This window comes from Engraulis encrasicolus, chromosome 8, assembly GCF_034702125.1.
Source record: "Engraulis encrasicolus isolate BLACKSEA-1 chromosome 8, IST_EnEncr_1.0, whole genome shotgun sequence".
Classification (NCBI taxonomy): domain Eukaryota; kingdom Metazoa; phylum Chordata; class Actinopteri; order Clupeiformes; family Engraulidae; genus Engraulis; species Engraulis encrasicolus.
The window spans coordinates 46377062-46402089 of record NC_085864.1 but is presented as its reverse complement, the minus strand read 5'-3'; the positions used below and the strand labels follow the sequence as shown (position 1 = coordinate 46402089).

General features: G+C 41.2%; 1 protein-coding gene across 1 annotated transcript; it reads right to left on the bottom strand.

Annotated features, from left to right (window-relative positions):
• Nucleotides 1-2903: 2903 nt before the first annotated feature.
• Nucleotides 2904-22803, bottom strand: gig2e (grass carp reovirus (GCRV)-induced gene 2e). Its single transcript, XM_063204681.1, is given in 6 exon segments — nucleotides 2904-3383; nucleotides 3861-3878; nucleotides 8119-8575; nucleotides 10801-11233; nucleotides 21787-22215; nucleotides 22737-22803. Coding segments are annotated over 5 exon segments (1806 nt in total). The 5' UTR covers nucleotides 22205-22215; nucleotides 22737-22803.
• Nucleotides 22804-25028: the final 2225 nt, after the last annotated feature.

The following is a 25028-nucleotide window of genomic DNA, read 5'->3' as shown; positions in this document are numbered from 1 at the left end:
CCTGCTGCCAGTAGTCAGTGAGAAAGATAAGAGATGACTTATAAAGATAACAACTGACCTTATATCTGTTTATCACCCTGTACTTTGCTCACCCAGAGGACCTGTACAACTTAGATGTAAGCCGTCAGTGACATTTGAGGAGCAATGGCAGTAAAGGTGCACTGTGTAGGATGGTGGCCAGAGTAGGTATTGCAACTATACTGTTCGTTGAAACTGTGCTGCCTATTGGCAAATTTGATATTTCATGAATATTTACTAAAAAAATAAATTAATATTTACTAGTATGACCAAAGTACAGTAAGTTTTGCAGCTGTTTCTGGAAATTCAAAATGGTGGACATGGAGAAGACCCACCTTTTCATGTAGCCTATAAAAAGTGCAATTTTCCCAGTCATAATGAATACTTAGAATTTCATGGCGAAAATGGTCACATTTGTGAATGGGCACCATTTATTCTAGAAAGAAACCAGAAGACTATTGCACTTTTAAATTATTTAGTCATTCGATCATTTAACCTGCAACTTTAAGTAGCCTGTGATCACCAGCTAAAATATAGAGTATGATATACAATGATACGATATATGATAACACTTTTGTTTCAGTGCTATATAGGGTGGCCAGATGTCCGTCTTTTCAGGGCCTTGTCCAGCGTAAGGCACAGCATTAAGCAAGACAAAAATGCATTAAAATGCATGAAATTGCATCTGAGAAACACACATTTTCTTGGGGGAGAATCCCCCCCCCCGTCCTAAAATATGTCACCCTAGTGCTATACTCAGTATGCTCCAGTATGAGATGTGAAGTAGACATTGCCTTTGGTACCTATCCATTACTGTAAGGGGGGTAAAGGAATTATAATGTAGCACCACATCCGTATGTTATGACATAATCTTCATGCTTACTGCTTCACAAAGGCATATACATGCTACCATCTTTAGGTCTTATCTGCATGATGATGGATCCATTTATAACCCTGCTGCAACAACACATGGCACCACTAGAGGGGGTCAGGGAGCAGCAGGTCCTTTAACCATTGTGTACTGGAGCAACATACACGCTTCATTCAGGTTCTTGGATTTGAGCTGTTTTATTAAATATGTGGGTAGGTTATAGCTGAATGAACACATTCCAGTGCAAAATAAGGTTCTAGCTTTTAAATGCAACTTTTTTCATATTTGAATGTGCTTTGGAGGTTGAGATATTTAGGTTTTAATAGGGAGAGGGCACCTTTCCCCAAAAAGGGCTTAGGCTGAAATGGGTTAAAGAGTACTCCTTCAGCCTGGTTCAGAATCGTCCTTCAGTTGCAGGACACGTACTGTCAGCGGGGTGTGGCGGCAGATCACGTACCCAAACAGCCACCACATCCCCCTCTTTAGAGCTGAAACGACCCCTTGCAGCGCTCAACGTAGCCTATATATTTCTCTCAGGCCCAAGTTAAATAAACTGTAGTAAGTGCATGACATCAGAGGTTATTTGAAGCATGTGGCTTTTGTGACACTACAGCCCACTGCTTCTCTTGGCTTCATGTATGGGTCAACAACTAAAAGTCATGAATAAGCACAACAATTAATTGGGGTGAATCACAAGAGAGAGGCATGTAAATGAATATGCATGATAAGATAGCAAAATGTCCATCTCATTATCTAACCTCCCATCATCGCTTGTGCAGCTTTTGGGCAACTTTCCCCCATTCAACATCCCATTTGCAAATGGCAAAATTACCTTTGAATTGTGCTTTTGCGAGATATTGAATATAACTTCTATTGTCAATGACGTCTTGTCTTCCATTGGAGGTTGAGGGGCAAGGACGGGAGGTTAGATAATGACATGTACCCAAAATGTAGGTTTACATACAGCATATAGTGTGGGTATATTCAACTCGATTGTCTGTGATGCTGTGTATAGTGCATGAAGCAGGGAAAGTATTTGTGCTTAAAGGAAGGGAGAGAGGAGCCGATGTGTCCATCTATCTGCACAGGGGGTGATGGTCCAGCCTGCAGTCTCTCAGGAAAAAAAAGTATTTTGTGCTCAAAGGAAGGGAGAGAGGAGCCATTTCATCCATCTGGACAGGGGGTGATGGTCCAGCCTGCAGCCTCTCAGGAAATAAAGTATTTTGTGCTGAGAGGAAGGGAGAGAGGAGAGCCAAGGCATCCCGCTGGGCAGGGGGTGATGGTCCAACCTGGGGCCTATACTAAGAAGCTGGTTCAGGAGTAAACCAGGTTACGTTAAGAGGTAAATCATCTAATAGAAGGGCCTATAAACCTGGGGTCCTTTTCTCGATTCTTGTCGTTGCTAACCGTCTTAAGACCGTCTTACCGTTCCCTTGGATTTAGTGGTGAGCGTCGCTGTCGAGAGAGAGGTGAGTCGCTCTTACGAAGGACGTTGCTACCGTTGTTAGCAAAGACGCTTTCGAGATACGGACCCCTGGTTTAGAGGTATGTTTACATAATAGAAGAGGCTGGAGGACTCCAATGCTCTCTTATAAGATGATTTACCTCTTAACGTAAGCTTCTCAGTGTACCCCTCTGCAGTCTCTCAGGTGAACAACCAGCTGCTTTATTCTGCAACGCAGACAAAAACAGGAAGAGAATAGAAATTAAGCTTTTCATCCTGCTGTGTTTTTCATGTCAACACTTCTTATTTGTTAATCTCATTTGTTATAGTCCCACACAGGGTCACTGACGGCTTTCAGTGGACCCAGGTCAAAGTCATCTGAAAGGGCCCCTAACCCAATACATGAAATGTAATGAGGACCCAAGTCTGAACTCCCTCTCTCTTGCTGGGCCCAGGACAACTGACCCCTTTGTCCCCTGCCACCCCACCCCCACCTGTCCAGTCCCACATATTTTACTTTAACAACACAACTCTTTCACACATACATTATTTCACATATTACAATGATGACTACTTCATGTACTTACTCAGTCCAAGAATTGTCAAGGCGGTTACACCGATTGCCCCTATGATGGCTGCCCCTACCAACAATACATCAGTACCATCAGGTTCTTTGGGATATATGATCTCAACTATTTGAATCCTGTTAGGGTCCCACACGCAGTCCTCCTCCAGTCCGCTGGGCACCATGCCACATTTAGGGGGAACCCAGGCCGTGTCGTAGCCATGTTGACGCCATGTCTTCTGCAGGGGGTGGCCCTGGTAGTCAATTTTCTTCACCTTTCCAACAGACACTAACACTTTCAGCACAACTCGTTCTCTCTCTGGCAAATGTCGAGGGTAGCCACTGGCCTTCTTCAGATCCCGGCTGACGTAGACTCCTCTACCCAGCATGCCATCGCTGGATGGCCTGAATCCGTTTTGCATGATGGAGGCTGCTGCCTGTCTGGATGTGCCGTGGTACATGGTGTAGGTCCGTCCACATTGTGGCTCTGCGTAGCTGTCCAAGGTTGGCTGGCCTGGAGGAGGGAAATCGGTCTCGGTCCACATCGCCATTCAGCCTCTGAAACAAGTTGAAACATTGAAGTTTATAATAAGGACCTAATTGGGCTACTGGGCTGTATCAACAATTTCCTAATGCTTCTACAACACTCATGAGTCATGGCATTATCAATTTACTCTGTCACTTGATGTGGTCAATAAATCACCATGTCCCATTACATTTTATAATAACTTTTATTTTGAATTTTGAGCACACTCAACAGAACTAACCCATGTCATGCTAGCACATGGTGAAGCATCCCTGTGATGGCAGCCACAAGAGGGAGCTATATAGTCACAGTGGTGGTACCCTAGCCAGGGAGTGGATTCCAATATGCAGACTCCCGTCCTCAGTCTGTGCTTGTGACCTAGCTTACACCCCGCCTCCGGGGAGAAAATATTTACCTGCTGTCAACTAGCCAAAACAACTTTTGGGGAACTATTCTTCATTCACCATTCTATTTGCAAAGGAAAAAATGACATTAGAATTAGAAGGTAGGCTATTTCAGTTACCGGAACCACTTCACTACACTGTGTGCACGTGCGCACAAGAAAAAGAGTAGCAAAAATGAATACACCAAAATAAGCAAAAATAAACAATATTCTCATCAGTTGAGAACTGCATTAAAATGATCCAGGCATTTCATCTCTGAATTCTGTAATTTATAGGGTAGAATGCCCTAATGTGGGACAATTTTTGTCACTTCGACTTTGGTGGTTTATTAAAATTTAATGACAACATTTTAATACAAACAAATTACACCCTTTTCATCCTCTAGTTATGCTCTAATCAAATAAAACCTTTAAAAACATTTTAAGTGTTTCTAATTCGAATAATTTAGATATCAATGTAAGTTGGTCAAAAACCATGGTTATCCCTAAAGTGGGACAATCGAGTTCCTAATGTGGGACAGTGAATATTAAAAGGTCTCTAAAACATGTTTGCGTAAAATATTAATTCAAAATGTTATCTGTCACTCTTTAAGACATATCAGCTACACACTTAGAGCATGTTTTATGAATTATTTTTTACTTTCTTTTATTGGTAAATATGACTGAGACTGTTTGAACCCATTGCACACAATTGGTCACTTCAATATGGCAGCTCTATTTGAGGAAAGAACTTCCTGTTTTTGGACCCAAATGTTGTGTTGATAGCTGTGCTCCAGTAGATTAGGCCAGAAAGACTGAAATACACCTTTGATATAGATTTAAATATCTATTTTCTTATGTGGACAGGGTGTTTGACTTCATAGTAATTGTTTGACTTGATTAAATTACTACTTTTACAACTGTCCCACATTAGGAAAATCTTGTGTCCCACTTTAGGACGCACCTATCCTAAAGTGGGACACTAATAATATGGTTTAAAAATAAAATATAACATTATTTTGTATATACCACACATTATTTTCTGATGAACATATACCTATCCAACATATTTATCAAAAAATTGACAATGTTGCTTTGATTGGAATTGATTTATACCCTAAAGACAAATTTGCCCAAATGCTATGCAATTTGCCATTTTGATGGACTTCACCCAGGGTCCTTCTTCTTGATTGTAACCCCTCCCTGGAGAATTACTATACATTTACTAAACCATGATATTATGATAACAGGATGATAGGGCTTTTATTTGGTTATAGTTTTGTAAACATTTACCAACTTGGGGCAAAGCTACACCCCTTAAACCTTAAGGTGTCCCACATTAGGCATCGTCCCACTTTAGGGCATTCTACCCTATATCCAAATGGGGCAGTGACACACAGATCGAGACTATGGTTGTGAAAAAGAGTGCACAGAAAAACAAATTGTGTGGCACGGCCCGTGTCAGGGAGGCCTTAGCTGGAGTCTATCTATGGGGGGCCTCGTCATGGTAAAGTTTGGGAACCCCTGGCCTATGCTACGTGGATGTTCATGCGCGTAACCTACCTGTGAGATGTGATTCAGAAAAGATAATAATAATAATAATAATAATAATAATAATAATAATAATAGGACTACATCAAATTTGTATAGCGCTTTTTTCTAAATACCCAAAGACGCAACAGAACATGTAACATAAAACAAAAACATGAACAGACATTCAAAGACAGACTAATACACAACAACGGCAATGGAAAGTTATTTTTTGTCCATAAATCATGACGGTATGGAGCGTTGAGCGTTCACGTTAGTGGAGAAATATGGAAGCCCAGGGCGGGGCGACGATGGAAAAGCCAGATCTGACTAATGCTGATCCTGATGGAAATACCTTGCCTATCTGATGTGAAAACAAATATAGGCCTATTATGGGACAATAAAATAAATCTAATCTAGTCTAACCTAACCTAGAATGTAGGGCTATCAAACATAGGCCTACGTAGCCTATATGCCTATGTCTGGGGAACATTTTGGTTATAGTCTGATAGGCCTGCCTAGTTGGATATTAAATAATAAGCCATTGCTATTAAAAATGAGGATGAACCAAAACAAGGATATGGTGTTCGAGTTGTGAGGTGAAGGGTAACATTTTGTTTTTCTCATCACGTCTGTGCCTGCGCAGGGCGTAGGATGCTATGCCTACCGTAGGCTATGCCACGTAGTAGGCCTTCAGCACACTGATTTAATAACCCAAGCTCTAGTTGACTATGATATAGCAAATGCAATGTTCACGTAGGCCTATTATTTGACAGTGCTCCGACATTTTAAACACCTTTACAAGACACTAGTTAGCCTATCCATGTCGAAGTTTTTTTTTTTTTTTTAATCCTTACGTCCATTGTTCCTTTGCCAACGCGTAAAATCAGTCAGACAACTGGACGATAGAAGGATGCGAAATATATTTCGGTAGAATAGCTCATTTTAATTCGCCCTATTTATTATATTGCAGTTCGCAAACGGGCACGAGTGCTCCGCAGCGAGATGAATCAGCTTGGGGCACCGGCGCGCGTTACCGTTAACTGTTCTCCGTGTAGACCAAGATGGGCAGAAGACAATATAGGTTACTTAGCATACCTACGCAATTTATAAGCCTTGATGATCATTCTGCCAGATGTTTATTTGCCAATAGGCACAAGGCTATGAAAAGACTCCAAACAGCTGGTCGGCCTCACTTGCGATAAGACACCCACGCCCGCAGAAAAGTTTGACACATCAAGGAAACTTGCTGCAAGGAACACGGACAGTTGCCTATAGTGCGCATAATATAGAAATCACACAGCACAAACTATTAGGCCTACCTTTCTTTGTGGTGGTCAGTTTTCTGGATTAGCCTACAATAGCCTAGGCCTATGGGCAGATCTAGTCGAGGTGAATTAGGTAGTACGTGGGCAGAGTTAAGAGTATAGGCCTATGAATAGGGTGGTTTCAGTTTCTGTTTCCTTATATGGTAGGCCTACAGTAAGTGGCCGTTTCTGGTAAAACCAAGCTATTCTGGCCTCTACTCAGTAATTCTTTCACATGGACATTAACTTTTAGTGAGGAAGTAAATGCTCCATGTTAATAACCAACTAATTCCAAGCACAGCACACACAGCCAATCGTTTATTTGTGAAACCATGCAAAGGACACTTATGTATTTTCTATAATAATAATATAATAAATAATAAATACATAATAAAGTTCACCTTGACCTTGACTTTGACCTTTTATGTTTACTGTGTTCGCAGACAACCAAAGCAACCACTCACTTTCCTCACGTTTGCTTCACTTCCTTTTTGTGTGTTAGTCTGTTGTGCTCTATCAATTTACAATTTAGACAGCCTACTGTGGCGTAGGCTAGTAGGCTACTGGGGTCCCCAAACTTGACCATGACAAGACCCCCCAAATACTGATAGATTCCAGGCACCCCCATTCCTAGGTCTGCCTAGGTCTGCCTAAAGGGGGATTTCCCCCCCAATAATAGAATCCGGAAACAATGGGCCAATGGAACCTCTCTCTACTCTCTACCTCTACTCTCTCTGGTAAAACTGGTAATGTTCAGAGATGCAATGTTGCATTACTATAATGGGAATAGGGGGGGGGCAGGCTATGGTAAAACCAGGCTATGTTTGGCCTCTACTCAATTTTTTTCACATAGAGCATTTTACTTCCTCTCTAAAAGTTAATGTCCATGTTAATATCCAACTAGTTCCAAGCACAACACACAGCCAATCATTTCAGATGGTTTATTTGTGACGTCATACAAAGGAGTCCAGGACACTTATTTTCTCTTAATGGCAGCGCTTAACAGTTGTTGAGGATCAAACGGCTGAATTGCACAGTATGCTTTACACACTCTCACTTCATCAGCCATGGTGTAGGCTAATCTGCACAGATAGGCCTACTTTAAATCATCATCATGACAACATAACCATGAATGATGAAATAATGCTGTCATTTACATATTGGCAATTTTAAATCATTGATATCATGCCAACATAAACTACAAAGTTGAGTTTTGGGCTTACTGTAGTCTATGTTTACATGACTTAACTCATAGTGTCAATATTTAAATATGACTGTTTTCATGAAGGTGTTTGTAAAGTAATGTAGGCCTATAGATAGGGGGATGTGTATTGCCTTGAAGACCATGTTTCAGGATACTGATGTATCATGATACAAATGGTATCGATACCCCTGGATCATCATAATGTATGCTATCGTGAAGCTGTTGGCAATAACCAGCCCTGTTATCAAAAGATTTTACATGGAAAGCCAACATCTGGTGCTGGGTCAATCACATCCAAGATAGTGATCCTACTGGGATCCCACACGCAGTCTTCCTCCAGTCCACTGTGCACCATTCCACAGTTAGGGGGAACCCAGGCCGTGGCATAGCCTTCATCATGCCATGTCTTCTGCAGGGGGTGGTCCTGGTAGTCTATCTTCTTCACCTTGCCAACTCTTACTTCCACTCTGATGACCACTCGTTGAGACCTATACAGACCCAAAGGGTACCTGCTGGCCTTCTGCAGGTCTCGGCTGAGGTAGACTCCTCTACCCAGCATGCCATCGCTGGACGGCCTGAAGCCGTTTTGCAGGATGGAGGCTGCTGCTTCTCTGGATGTGCCGTGGTACATGGTGTAGGTCCGCCCACACTGCGGCTTTTCGTAGCTGCTCAAGGTTGGCTGGCCTGGAGGAGGAAAATCGGTCTCAGCCCACATCGCCATTCAGCCTCTGGAACAAGTTGAAACATTGAAGTAATAAACAATAAGGACCTAATTGGGCTACTGGGCTGTATCAACATTTTCCTTATGCTGCCTGCTACAATACTCATGAGTCATGACGTTGCAAATTTACTCTCAGTCACTTGATGTGGTCAATAAATCAAAATGTCCCATAACAGTTTACAGTAACTTTTTATCCTTTGCGGTGCATGTTTATCCAAAAATCACATTTATTATTGTGAATTATGAGCACACTCATCAGAAATATTATTTGTATAACCCATTTCATACTAGCATAGTGTTTCTCAAAGGGGGCTGTAGGCGTTGGGAAGCTCTAGGAGGGCGTTGAGAAGGATACAGCTGAAAGGGGTTGGAGGTTAGTTGGAAGAAGAAAAATCCGCACTCACAAACTAAGTCCCATTATTTATTTATATTACCACCATATCCAAAAGCAAACGTGGTTAGGCTATCAAGCCTTCATCAGTGCGGGATGAATCAGCTTTCTGGGGCAACGGGAATGCACGTTACCGTTATCTGTTCTTCGTTTATAGGCCCAGATGGGCTGAAGACAATAGAGCTCACAGGTGGGTGACGACGAGTTGTATGTTTATGATTAGCATTTTCACGGAAATCCGGTTTCCAGGAATTAATTTTTTTAACATTGGGCTAACAAAAGTATAAGACAAACGTTAACAGCCGCCATTCGCCTATACCCGCATTCCTTCCTTAGTAACAAATGGACCAGCACAACAACACGTGTGTATTTATCAAGCTAAACATAACAATAATAAATTAATGTTTCTATTCCTTGGCTACACGTGAATTTTTGGGAACTACATCTCACATTCTCGCGTGAGCACTTTTAAAGTTTTATCAAAAGAGTGTTACCATGAGTGAGAAACAACCTGTATCAGAGCTTGGTTTGAAATTTTTCCAAACTCTCATACTGGTAAAGTTTGTGGCGGTTTGCCGTGGGTTACCATGGTCACGGCTCGTGAAATCACCCTCTTGTAGTCTGCCAGTTTTCGGGGATAAGCATGTGATAGCAACATAGTATTTATATTGGCGTTTGACACAATAATGATCATTCATGTCATCCCTACAGCCTACTTTTAATAACCTTGTCAGTTTGTGGTGGTTTGCTAATCACGTGTTTGCACACACTCCTTTCCTTATACAGTAAGTGGACTTTTTTGTTTTTACCCATAACAAGATTAGGCTACTGAATTTCGTAACTGTATGTTCACTGTGTTCAGCCAACCACGGCACAAAACACTCACTTTCCTCATTTTTACTTCACTTCCTTTTTTTGAGTGTTCGTCTGTTGCTGTCGACTATGATCGAATGTTTGCTTTCAAATTCTGTATGAGGGTGGAAATCAGAATGTGCTTCATTGGCCTCTAGGCCTATAGGCTTCTCATTCTTTTACATATAGCCTATGGCAGTGGCGGAACAACTGCACACAGGACCCCAGGGCAAGACACTTATAGGGCCCCCTATACAGTTAGCCAAGCTCACAATAGTGCCCCCACCACCAAAACGTGACGGCCCTGGGCCCAGGGGCAAGTGCCCTTCTCGCCCTGTAGCTCCGCCCCTGGCTTATGTACAACATATAGGCTATTTACTTCCTCAATGAATGTTTGCTGTATGTCCAACACCAACTAGGTCCAAGCAAGGCACACAGTCAGTCATTATTTCAGATGGTTTAATTGTGAAATCATGCGAAGGAAACTTGTTTTCTCTTAGAGGTAGGTTACTGTAGGCTACAGTTCTTCCAGTATGGAATGTTGAGATATAAAATGGCTGAATTGGACAGGAGGCCTATGCTTTGTGCATTTAGCCATGTCATGCACATGTTAGATGGCAGATGTATGGCAGATTTAAGTTGGTATCATGACATATGCACATACACATGTTGATCATTTTAAATTGTTGATTGATATCATGGCAACATAAACCAAGTTCAACAACAACAAAGCAGCCTTTATTTTGGGCTTACTTTAGTCTATTTTTACACACCCTTTAACTCAGTGTCAATTTTTAACTACAAATATGGCTGTTTTCTTGAATATGGCTGTTTTCTTTTATCAATAGGAGGTTGTGTATTGCCTTGAAGACCATGTTTCAGGATACTGATGTATCATGATACAGATGGTATCGATACCCCTGTATCATAATGTATGGTATCGTGAAGCTGTTGGCAATAACCAGCCCTGTTATCAAAAGATTGTACACGAGTCATCTGGTGCTGGGTCAATCACATCCAAGATTGTTATTCTGCCTGGATTCCACACACAGTCCTCCTCCATTCCACTGTCCACCATGCCACAGTTAGGGGGGCACCAGGCTGTGTTGTAGCCCTCGTCATGCCAGGTCTTCTGCAAGGGGTGGCCCTGGTAGTCAATCTTCTTCACCTTGCCAACTCTTACTTTCACTTTAATCACCACTCGTTGAGACCTATGCAGACCCAAAGGGTACCTGCTGGCCTTCTGCAGATCCCGGCTGAGGTAGACTCCTCTACCCAGCATGCCATCGCTGGATTGCCTGAAGCCTGACTTCTTAATTTTTTCAGCAGCCTCTCTGGACGTGCCATGGTACATGATATACCGTCCATTTTTACCAGGTGCAGCAGAGCTGCGTAGGTGATTTGCTGCCATGTTGACCCGGACTGCGGACATTATGGAACTGTAATAAAGAAACCTATGCATAGTGCGACCCTTAAAAGAAGAGAAAAACTGTTGGGTGACGCCTGCTCCAACCTTTATGGACATTATGGAAATGAAATCAAAATGAGAAAAAAGAAGACTTTTCAGAAATGAGAGAGCAGGCCCATCTGTCCAACGAGGGTAAAAAGGATCGTTGAAGGCTCATTTGAGTTTTTGCAATATTTTCACGAGACTTTAATGAGTCTGTAAATGGATAATGTGCACCAGGACACACAGTACAGGCCAAAAGTGACTCACCTTCTCATTTAATCAATTATCTTTATTTTTGTGGCTATTTACAGAACTCAGTGCATTTTCAGGGAGGGCATCAAAACTGTGAATAATTATGTGCGTAACAAAAAAATGAAAATGTATAAAAAAAAATAAAAACAACTATTTAAAAAAATAAAAATAAAAAATGCCAAACAGTGACGTCACCACAGCAAAACATGTTTCAACAAGCTTATTTTTCGGACTATTTTCAAGTAAAAATACCCAGTCAGTCAAGTCAATTTTAATTGATACAAGCAATACAAGAGATATTTTCTTGATCTGATAATGGGTCACTTGGTCAGCACAGCTGGTTATCTAGGGGAAACAGTGATACAAAAAGTAAAAGTAAAAGTGAAAAACCCTGCCACAGATTCCCTCCAACACAGGTTTGACCTCTCCAAGTAACTGGCTATGACTCAATATCAGATCAAGAAAATGTCTGTAAAATGCTTGTATTGGCAAGTGTTTAAAACTAGGTTTTAGGTCTCAAATTTCTAGTTCTACAATTATAGTGAGTTATTGGAGGGCTTTAATGTTAAATTAGGATTGACATGACTGACTGGGCGTTTTTATTTGAAAAAGACAAAAATAAGCTTATTGAAATGTGTGGGGCCATCAGTTGTGCTGTGTTGACATCAGGTGGATAGACAGATGACATTGCTGTTGGATATAGAATTATATTTTTGGTAAGCACGTAATTCTCCATGTGTTCATGCACAGTTTTGATACCCTGCATGAACATCCACGAAAATAAAGAGAATGCATGAATGAGAAGGTGAATCCACACTTTTGGTCTGTACTGTACATTTTATCTCTCTATGAGGACCATACAACATTATTCAGAAATACAGTTAACATTTACCTTTTTAAGTCCAAATAAGATGATTCCTAACATGTTTTTTTTTGTTTTTTTGGTAAAATTTCCAGTGACCTTCTAAGGGTTAACCGTCTGTATAGAGCACCAGGCAACACTGGATTTGGATAGTAAAGGTTCCTTTTTGTTAATTATTTCAAGAAGACAATTGTAAGATTTACATGTCTAATTTGAAAAATAGAACATGGCGATAAAGTGAATATAACCCAAATTATTATTATTTTGGTTATGTTGTTCAATTCTCATTTCTCATGTTTTTCTTGCTACTACCATTGTTATCTAAGGGTCGAGATGTAAAAAAAGAGGAAAGTAAATGCAATATATTGACCTTTTATGCTGTTTGAAGATCTGCAGATCTTGAGAGTAGATCCGAAGGAATGGAGTCTGTATGTCTACTTTATGGAACACTGCAGTTCATTAACTGCTGCTGGAAGAATAAGTGGAGCTTTCCGTTTAAGCGGGCATCCTGTTTCTACGTCAGCATCCTGTTTTATTCTGTCGGGATTCCAGAGACTGCTCTTGCTCTTGACTATGCCACAATTACTGTACTTTTGTGACCTATTCAATCCTCATTGCATTTCAAATTCTGGAAATAATAATAAACACTTTTTTTTTTAAAGGTATTACATGCTTAGGTTATGAAAATAATATGTCACGTCTTCTTCAGGGTCAAAATGTTACTTTTCAAAAGGGGTGTACTCCTTATTGCTCTGCACCAAGGTGTGGCTCTGGTTTCACTTGGTTTCACTTCCTTTCCAGTTTCCTGTGTGTGTGACAGGGTTTATGAGTTCTTCTAAACTTACCATAAGCGTACGTTTAAACCAGTGCAGATTTTGGCCAGTTGCCAACAGCTGACCTTTTTTATGGACAACATTCAGAAGTCTGCAATGGCTTTTGCCACGATTATCCAAAGTTGTATCTACAGCTGCTTTGAATACCATGCCATCAAAGACCACAGCTCCAATCAAAGTGTCTGTACTTGTGGTCTACCGTCCCCCAGGATCACTGGGTGACTTTATTGACGAACTGGATATGCTGATCTCCTCCATCACGGTCCTAGGCGGACCCCTACTTGTCCTCAGCGACTTCAACATACACCTAGACAAGCCGTATGCCACAGACTTCAAGGCCCTGATGAACTCATTTGACATTCAACTAGCCAGCTGCCCCCCGACTCACAAGAGTGGTAACCAGCTCGACCTGATCATGACTAAGGACTGCCAAGCGGACAACATCAAGGTAACACCAATGTTCGTTTCAGACCATTTTTTCCTCCACTTCACCACCTCCCTACCTGATCCAACACCCACCCCCCCTCCCTTGGTCACATATAGGCGGAATCTAAGCAACCTGTCACACACTAGCTTTGCATCAGTGGTGGCAGATGCCTTGCCCTCAGCAAGTGTGCTCTCCTCACTCGATGTTGACACAGTTGCGGATTTGCTTAGCTCCACACTTACCTCCTGCCTCGACAACCTGTGCCCACTAGTCACTAAACCTGCAAGACATTCACAACCACGACCATGGCTGACAGAGACCATCCGAGCTCTACGTACTACCCTCAGAGCAGCGGAAAGGAAATGGCGCAAAACCCACAACCCATCTGACCTTGAAAAACTTAGATCTCTACTAGCCTCCTTCTCTGCCTCTGTAACATCCGCCAAGATGACCTACTACAACGACAAGATCAGCAGCACTACAGACTCACGTAAGCTTAAGTTGTTTTCCACTTTCAAGTCACTCCTCAACCCCCCCCACCCCCCCCCCCTCCGGCGGCCATAGACCTTAAATCAGACAACTTTGCCACCTTTTTTTACTGAAAAGACGGCAAACATTAGCAAGCAATTCGCTGAGCCGCCCTCGCCCCCAGAAGATACCCCTTGGCAACCACACTGACTGCTGCAACTCTCCATGAATTCACTCTAGTCTCTGAAGAAGATGTCTCCAAACTCATCACAAGGAGCCGTCCCACCACCTGCCTACGGGACCCAGTGCCCACGGACCTCCCTCAAGACATTGCCCAAACTTCAAGACATGTCCCAGCGATCACATCCATCATGAACTCCTCACTCTCCTCTGGCACTGTCCCCTCCGACCTTCAAACAAGCAAGGGTGAAACCACTACTGAAGAAGCCTACACTGAACCCTGCTCACGTAGAAAACTTCAGACCGGTCTCACTGCTTCCATTCCCATCCAAGACACTAGAAAGGGCAGTTGCAAAGCAGGTTACCAACTTCCTAAACCAGAACGGACTGCTGGACTCAAAACAGTCTGATTTCAGAAGTGGACACTCAACTGAAACTGCGTTAGTCTCAGTGACTGAAGCTCTAAAGACTGCAAGAATGGAAGGACTATTCTCGGTCCTCATCCTACTAGACCTGTCTGCAGCCTTTGACACAGTCAACCACAAGATCTTCCTGAGGATACTCACAGCCATTGGAATCACTGGCGCTGCCCACTCATGGTTCAACTCCTACCTATCTGCACGCACCTTCAGTGTGTCATGGCAAGGGTCTACGACTCACACCGTCTCCACAGGCGTACCCCAAGGATCAGTGCTGGGACCCCTTCTGTTTGCAATATACACCTCCTTTCTGGGACGTGTCATTCAAACATTCAAACATGGGTTCTCCTACCACCGCTTTGCTGATGACGCCCAGATGTACCTGTTGTTCCATCCAGAAGACACCACGGTTTCGGCATGCATCTCTGCCTTCCTCACCGACTTGTCAACGTGGATGAAGGACCACCACCTACAGCTGAACCTATCCAAGACAGAGCTCCTGGTGATCCCAGCTAAAGAGTCACTGAGTCACAACATCAACCTCAAGATATAGTAGGGGATCTTACCGTCCAAAAGGTTGTTACGCGCTGGATAGAAGCACCAAAATCGGTGTAGACCTTCCTTAGGGTGTTCTCCATCATTTCAAAAGGGGTGCCCCAAATTTCAATGTCATTAAGGTCATTTTTATGGGGTAAATCCAAGATGGCTGCCCAAAACGAGCCAATAGTGGTAAAATGCAGTACTGTCTGGACATAATGGTGTTATGGGCCAATCCACCTATTTGTGTGTGATGCATACAAACTGAACTTTGAAAATATGTGCAAAACTTACCATAAAAACAATGTTACATATGTCTTATTTAGATTCAAAAACATAAAGAAAATCATAAAAAAACATGGACAGAATGAGATGACTCTACAATTGAGTGCTCATTTCTGGGCAATTAGCTATTGAACAAGCATTCATTAAGAGTTTTAACCCTATCGCGCCGGATGCATCATATATGATGCATCAAATTCAAAGCCCTCTCAACGCTGACACAAAAAAAAATCCATCTCAAAAACATCCTGCGTGTCATTTCCAAACGTCCTGCAGTACACGGAAAGTGCCACAAGAGAGCAGCGGTCAACAACAAGTTGATCACAGCTTGGCGAAAAATGCAAAAATGGAGTAGAAGCGGTTTCCCTGACCGACGCTGAGATATCGTCAAATTGCAAAAGGTTTGTGTACAAATTTCCGAAATATAACTCTACATCCTTTAATTTGAACACTTCCTTTGTGCAATTAATCAAGGAAGAGTTTATATTTTTACACCGTGTTGCAGAGAGATCGTGCTAAAACTGATGAAACATATAAGCACCATCCGGCGGTGGCAGGAAGTCAGCCATCAATGCATTTGCTCCATAGGGAAACTTACAAAGCATACCACGACGATCGTTTAACAAAACACACAAGTTGTTTTACTTCAAGACAAAGATATTGCCTTAAGAAATAGGTTTTACTTGCAATTTTGAAAATGTAATGCAAAATGTTGAAATCATGATCTCGTAAAAAATGCATTGAAGTGAATGGAGAAATGGTCCAATTGTAGTAATGGACCCATATATTCAAATTACACATCAAAAATGGATAATGATCTATATTACACTCATAAATAGGTTGTTAATCATTCGATCAGCTATGTTTTTACATAGATTTTAAAAAATTACCCAACCAGGCTGTGGGAAATGTAAAATATGGTCCTGCTAAAACAAGGATAGGTTTAAAAAAAAATGGCAGGATCTCACAAAATATTTAAAGATAATCCTCAAATTAAATTGTCTGACAACTTTTTTAAATTAAAAAAAAGTTGTAAATGCAAAACGTTATTTTTCAATGGTCATGAAATTGGAATTTTCATTCATTAAAAGCCTGATGCATCATATATGATACATTAAATATCTCAATGTCCTTGACAAAATTTAGATTTTTTTTTTTTTTTTTTACATTTCTTATAAGGGACCAATATTGAAGCAAATTCCAAAAAAATAGAATTTTCTCTCATTGCTTTCATGGTTCAGGTTTCACAGGGTTAAAAACTTGCAGCGGGTCATATCTATATCATCTAAAAAGAAAATTGTGGTTAGAACATTTAGGGGTGAAGAGATAAACCCTTGAACTGGGCCATACATAACTGTCCCAATGTTAGCATGGTAACATTAGCAGGTTCAGACACTCAGTCTGCTCTTCAGATAAAGATGGCAAACAATAATTTTAATCGCACTTACACATGCACACACACACACATGCACACACACACATGCACACACACACGCACACTTCCCACATTCAATAAAGCTACTCTACTCTACACACAGATGCAGACAGACAGATGTACACACGCACGCACACACACACACACACACACACACACACACACACACACACACACACACACACACACACACACACACACACACACACACACACACACACAAGGAAGACATATTGTCTCATCTGGTCATTCTTCATCAGCACCAGAATGCGACCATGAGGAAGCAGACACCAAAGTGTGTCTTCATATAGCAGATAAAGAATGGTTCAAAGTTGATACAGACAATGTGGTGATTGTTCTTGGGGTGTTTGGACAGCTTCTTGCTCAGTATCCAGCTGTCAATATTTGGATTGCTTTTGGTATGGGCAGAGTCGTATAAAGTTGAAGTAGAAGTACTCTTACTGATGTAATTAAAAAACTAGTATTGTGATATTACATAGCTGAAACCATGTAATATGATACTTCTGGCATTGTAATCACACATATAAGGTACTTCTACTTCTACTTTTTACAACTCTGGGTATGGGTAAGAAGTATAAGGAGTTGGTCCCATGAATAGCATTTCCAAGGCCCTTGGGAAAGACAGCTGACAAAAGCGTGAATTTTTGAATGATGCTTCCTGAGGACCCCCTCAATGATTTAAGCCGAGGAGCCAAACTGAAATATTCAATTTTCATATCAATCAAGTCAGTGGTTAGTCAAGTGTCAGTGACAGCTTGGATGATTTACCTCTATAAGGCCATTACAAAATAAAATGTAGGCCTATGCTGATTCATGTTCAGATATGTATATCTCAGTCCTAAGTGTACAATGGAGTGATAAGGGCATTTATGATTAGGAAATTATGAATAATCAATATGCAATACACCATACATACAGTATATTGACAAATACTTTATGTTTCAAAAGAGCAAAATGGTAACATGTCTGTTTTTCTTTCTACTTTGGGCTTTAGCCTAAATGACATGTTGGCTACCTAACCACTTAAATTATTGTTTGCTCGTTTATTTTTATTGTGGTTGTGGTCCTTTGTTTAAAACATGTCTGCCTTCCTTCCCTCTCTCACATACTAAAATAGTCTTTCAAAAACTTTAAACAAAAATCATATTGGCTTTGGAGGGCTACAGTTGTCAAAGTAGCCCAAAAGTCATCAAGACTATACTGTACTCTACTGTATTGCACTGTACTGTACTGTACTGTACTGTACTGTACTGTACTGTACTGTATTGTACTGTACTGTACTGTACTGTACTGTGATATACTGTACTGTACTCTACTGCACCGTACATTATGCTACTGTACTGTACTGTACTGTACTGTACTGTACTGTACTGTACTGTACTCTACTGTACTGTACTCTACTGTACTGTACTGCACCATACTGTATGCTACTGTACTGCACTCCACTGCACTGCACTGTGCTGTACAGTACAGAACTGAAACATGTAGAGCATTCTAAGGACATGTAAGCTTACAATATGATGCAAAAAGGTGTAGTGGGAATTAGTTATGTTACTGTTACCACTCAAAATCTTGAAGGTTAAAAAAAGGCATTTTGTTTGGGGGGGTGGGGTATAGTAGGCTGTCCTTCCTCCCACACTATTTGCCTCCCTTGCATGTCAAGAAAATCAGTACAGGTAATGATTTACTTTCATAGTATACAGTATACCATATCAGGGACGTGCACAGGAATCTAGAAGGGCAGTTGCCCAACCTGAAGAAAGGGCAATTATTATTATGAATTTAATTAAATTAATTAAATTATTATTATTAGGCTATTATTATTATTAGGCTTTTACTTTTAGCAGGCCTAGTAGTAGTAGCAGTATTATTGTCATAATCGGGCCTATTATTAATATCTTATTTTATAGTATCTTGACTATGTGTACAGTAGTGTGCTAGTTTTTAAACATGTAGGCCTAGCTATTAATCATACATCAGAGATGATCAGCCTTGTGCCTACCTGCCCTAAATGTCTCCTGATCCACATTTTCCTCATGTGTGGTTTGAGGCTGCTCCTCATCTTAAATGAAATAAAAAAATTAAGAAAATGCCTTGATAGTTTTTAAACCTGTATCAGTCAGAGATGATCAGACTGCCCTACATGTCCTCATGTGCAGAGGTTTTGTGGACATTGACAGTGGAAACAGTTGGGTCGGAGAATATCAGCGTAAGAAAAAGCACTTTCCTAGCGTTCTGTATAAAACCTCTATAATTGTGTTTTATGTCCATCATTCATCTTGCTTGATAAAACGTCATGTCATCATCTGCATGCAACTTAGTTAGGTAGGTTAGCCTTCCAAAAAACAACCTGAGCCATGTAAACATTGACTGCAAGCTAGCTGGCTGTAGACTTGAGTTCTATTTTCAAGGAGCAACGCGGACATGTCTGGTCGGGACGGACATGCGCCGCGCTTACACCATGTTCCTTTGTGCAAGGCATGATTTGTTTTCATACATTTTAACTGTTTCGGACTGATAACGGACATGTGAAGTGGACGTACTGTGGACGTCCTCGCCGTTGGTGTGAATGCACTGTCAGTCAGCATATCAAGATGGATATGTGTACCGATTTTCATGCTTTTACTCAATTATTCAATTACCACGCTTTAGGTCAGGTACCTGCAATACTCATTGTTAACTGTTAACAAGTGGATTGTTAAATGTATATAAGCATTAATAAATAATAAGAATAAAAAAATAAACCACTATAAACACATAGTAAGCAGCTTATAAGATGTTAACACAAACACAAGCAGGTAATTGGAGTGCTTCTGGGTCTTCACCTTTTCCCTTGGTGCTCATCAGTGTAGGTGAGTGGTTCTCAACCTTTTTCTTCAGAGACCCATGTTTTTACCATTGTAAGCTTCGGTGACCCAACTGGGCGAGCGCCCGCATGAGAGGGAGTCACATGATACCCTTTGTTTCCTGTGAAAACTCATTTTAGTTATTTCATCCCTCAATTCATCTTCGCTCAAATATAGAATAAATGTTTAATGTAGCACTTGAATGTATTCATGCATCCAACATGGGATAAATATGGTATTTAAAACTAACCCCTCAAAATCAAGAGGGCTTTGCGACCCCCTGTGGATCTTTGGCAACCCATAGGTTGGGTCCCGGCCCATAGGTTGGGAACCACTGGTGTAGGTACTCAAACTTGGTCCAGGTAGACAAATGCTGAGGCACCAGGTTGCAATGTTGTACTTTTTTATTTATATGAGGCATTGTAGTCAAATAAAAAAGTAAAAAATTGCAACTGTGAGTGCCTCAGCATTTTTCTACCTGGACAAAGTTAATAAGCACTTATTACAACAACCTTAATATAAAGTGTTACCCAATATTTATCTAATCAAACTACAAAAATGTATAACCAGTTGTATTAAAAGCTATTTCTCAGATATCTAGTCCTTTGGTGTAACCTGTTTGTCCTTTGGTGTGACACTCCAAAGTGTCACACCATTGGAATTTCACCATCACACCATAGGACTTTTGAGCTTTTGAGTTAATTTAAAGCCCGGCCGTTGTCAACTGAAATAAAATTTCACATTTAGTAAGATGCATTTGCATACATCTCCATGAAAAAAATTAACATACACTATTGTCAAAATGTATTTTATGGCTGTCACACCAAAGGACTACAAAACTAACACATTTTAGGGTGGCAAAACGTAATTGATTGACTGAAGAACTCTGAGAGAAAAACCTAAAATCCAAACTTGCCATTGGCTTCAAGGGTCATATCCCCTTAATGCACGCCGTACCTCCTGATACACGCTGTAGTTAACTAATCGAGCAACCTGTGATAGTTCTGTCAGACGACGTAGTCAACGCGCCCCTTTTGCCTATTGGCTGATGCCGACCCAACCCATGCAACTCTCCACGAATCAGCCGTGTTTTGGTTAATCAGCTGCTGCTCGCAATTGGATGCTGACCTTTGGCGCGCTTTATTTAAACTATCAAATGTGTTTTCCTGTCATTGCTTTTTGCTGATTGTTTTGCACCCACCACCTCCCCTGCTCCACCAAACTAATCATTGCCAAACAATGTCATACTGTTGTCATTGTTGCTTGCTCTGTTCTAGGGGGTATGTTGCCTTTCCAGCTAAATGGAAGGCACTCCACCTGAGGATGCTGCTGTTCCCTGTATCTTGGCTTCCATGGAGCTCATGGAGAAGCAGGGGAACTTCCTCTGAACAGACCCATACCACCAAACACAAATGTCTGCCTTCAAAATAAAGCTTCCGAAATGTATCTCTGTTTCCCGTCTCATTTTTTTTACGAGTGGTTCTGACAGAACTATAGTACTACACTACTATGACAGTGCACAGGGCTTTTAGTGAAATATTACGACTTGGTCATAGCCATTTTGGTAACAGCTAATTTATAATGCCATGTCTTAAGGGATTAAGTCACAATTTATGTACAGCTGGAGCTTCAAAAATAGATCATTATCCACAGAATTACCCATGTCAGTATAAAAGTATGATGTCACACCACAGGACAAAGTTTCATATATCCGGAAAAACGGGGAAAAAAACAGCATTGCCACTTGCTAAAATAGTCACCTTGAAAAATATGCCAGGGTTGTTTAGACAAATGACTGAGCTTTGATTATTTATTTTAAAAAGTTGTAATATTGTGAACCAGGCTTGTGACAGTCACACCATACTCAAAATGTAGTATACTTATTTAAACGCTGGATTTATTACACATTACTTTTTCACAACATAGGCAAAATTGACACGTCACATCAATTACCCAGATCAGCCATCTGGTGGTGGGTCAATTACATCCAAGATAGTGATCCTTCCAGGATTCCACACACAGTCCTCCTCCATTCCACTGGGCACCATGCCACAGTTAGGGGGGCACCAGGCTGTGTTGTAGCCCTCGTCATGCCAGGTCTTCTGCAGGGGGTGGCCCTGGTAGTCAATCTTCTTCACCTTGCCAACTCTTACTTTCACTTTGATCACCACTCGTTGAGACTTATCCAGCTTCAAAGGGTACCTGCTAGCCTTTTGCAGATCCCGGCTGAGGTAGACTCCTCTGCCCAGCATGCCACCGCTGGACTGCCTGAAGCCTGACTTCTTAATGCTTTCAGCAGCCTCTCTGGACGTGCCATGGTACATGATATACCGTCCATTGTTACCAGGGGCAGCAGAGCTGTGTAGGTGATTTGCTGCCATGCTGACCCTGACTGTTAACATACAAAATAAAAAAAAGGCGTTACGGACATTATGGAAATGAAATCAAAATTTGAAAAATAAGGAGACTTGACTTGAAATGAGGAGGGTACAAAGGATCATTGAAGGCTCATTTGAGTTTTAACAATATTTTCACGAGACTTCAATGTGTCTGTAAATGGATAATGTGCACCAGGACATGCATTTTATCATTCATAAGGACCATTATAAATTTCGTAAAAAATGTAGTGACCTACTAAGGATTAAGTGCATGTATACTGCACCAGACAACATTGGATTTGGATAGTAAATAATAATTTGTTCCTTTTTGTTGATTGTTTCAATAAGATAATTATAAGATTGAAATGTCACCAGATACACCTAATTTGGAAAATAGAAAATGATGATAAAGTGAATATAACCCAAGTTATTATTTTGGTTATGCTATCCAATTATCATTTCTCATATTTTTCTTGATACTACCATTGCTATGCAGAATTGAGATGTCACAAAAGAGTAAAGACAATATATTGACCTTTTATGCTGTTTGAAGATCTGCAGATCTTGAGAGTAGATGCGAAGGACTGGAGTCACCAAAGAGCACGGAAGTACACTGTAACACTGCAGTTCATTAAATGTAGCTGAAAGAGTACGTGGGGCTTTCCGTTTAAGCGGGCATCCTGTTTCAGAGTCAGCATCCTGTTTGATGCTGACAACCGGCAGTGTTGCCAGACGTAAAATGCTACTATCCAAATCTCAAAATTATCGTTTTGGGGGCTTTTGGGAGAAAATTATTGTACACAAACAGTCAACTGAAGGAAAACTCTGAAATGATCAAACAACATGTGTTTTTGATCGTACAGAAGACAAAATTGTGGTACAAATCATCGTACATCTGGCAATACTGACGACCAGTGTTATCGGCCCATAAACGAATGCATTTGGGAGCACAATAACATACATCAACTGCAGCCATTGGTCCGAGCTCATTTCAAACCTGTGCTGAGCTCACTTCTCCCGCCCGTGTGCTCCAGGGCACGAGGATCCAGACCTAAAATGAATTACGAAGTAATTAATGTGGTCTGGTAAAACCAGGCTTGACATGTAATGGCCCTGCCTCTAGACTGTTCTTGATCATGCCACTTACATAGAGTCCACAACAATAATCAGCACACCTGTGATGGAGTGACCATCACTAGGGTTGTGGGTGTGTTCTGACTGTCACATCAACGAGCCTGGCTCAGCCTGGGTCAGAGCCACAGTTTACTACCCCAGAAAGTCCGGATTTCAGCCCCGGCTGGGCAACTCTACTCCCCTTTGCCACAAATGGTGTCAGAAGTGGGATGGTTACCGCAATATGAGGTCATCGGAAGCTTACCCAATGTTTGTAGGCTGTAATTCCATGTGAGGGACCCCCAGGATTGGTAACCCCGGTGCGAGGGACTGTAGTGAAGGGTAAAGCTTAAATGATGGGGCACACTGGATGGGAGAAGCATGGTGGGCAGTTGCATAAGGGACACCATGAGTGGCACAAGTTATTTTCAAAATGAACATAGAATAAGTTTAGTACGACATCAGTGAAGCTTACCACAGAAAGGTAAGTTTAATTATCTAATTTAAAGGACATTTTTTTTTCATTTTTGTGAAATAACGGTGATGCAAAATTGAGGACACCCCAATGACAGTCATATTCAGTCTCAGAACTGATTGAATGTGTCACAGTTACACAGTTTTCTATCAAGCAGTTGACTATAAAACAGTATTTCACAGTTAGTCATTGCTCTGCACCAAGGTGTAGCTCTGGTTTCGGTGTAGTTTCATTTCCTTTCCAGTGCTTGACAGTAAAACTTCATCTTCAACAATATGACTTGTAGACTTCCTGTGTGTGTGTGTGTGTGTGTGTGTGTGTGTGTGTGTGTGTGTGTGTGTGTGTGTGTGTGTGTGTGTGTGTGTGTGTGTGTGTGTGTGTGTGTGTGTGTGTGTTAGAGAGAGAGAGAGAGAGAGAGAGAGAGAGAGAGAGAGAGAGAGAGAGAGAGAGAGAGAGAGAGAGAGAGAGAGAGAGAGAGACCAGGCTTATGGGAGTTTCTCTGAACATACTGTCAGCGTGTAGTGCCTGTGGGATGTAGGCTATGTTAAACCAGTGCAAATGTTGGCCAGTTGCCAACATCTGACCTTTATGGACAACAGAGTAGCAAAAACTGAAGGGTTTATTTGCAAAACGGTGTATCTCCATTTTGTAGAAGGGAAATTGACATTTTAATATTGGGGATTGCATTGAATTGCATTGCAAAATGCAGCTTATATAGGTTAAAAATGTTCTTAAAAACGTTGAATGGTAAGAATTCACACATAAGTGATAGGACCTCTGAACAGTCATTTTCAGTAATAAAATGCAAAAGTCAAAAAATGGAGATACACCGTTTTGCAAATAAACCCACAGTAAACACTACAGAGTAAGAAAAAAACTATATGAGATGTTCTGCTCTCAGGAATTAAATATGAATATTGTATTTAAACTTATAATTATTCTACAATGATCTAAATAACATAGATCTGTGTTGACTCTTGCAAAGAGACCATTTTAGATTTCTGAACATTTTAGAAACTGTGTGGAAGCTAAAGTAAAGATAACCTCCAGCAGCACACTGTGAACATAATCTGACAGTAGGGTCTGAGGAGTTTCAGATTGTCTTCATAGCCCTCTTTATAATAGCTGTCTGTGGTCATTCATCTAGCCACAGGAGGGCAGTGGATGAACCCACAATACAGTATAGTATGTATGGCTTAGACTCTAAGACCAACGTGGTGCCCGTGGGCGCCAGGTAGC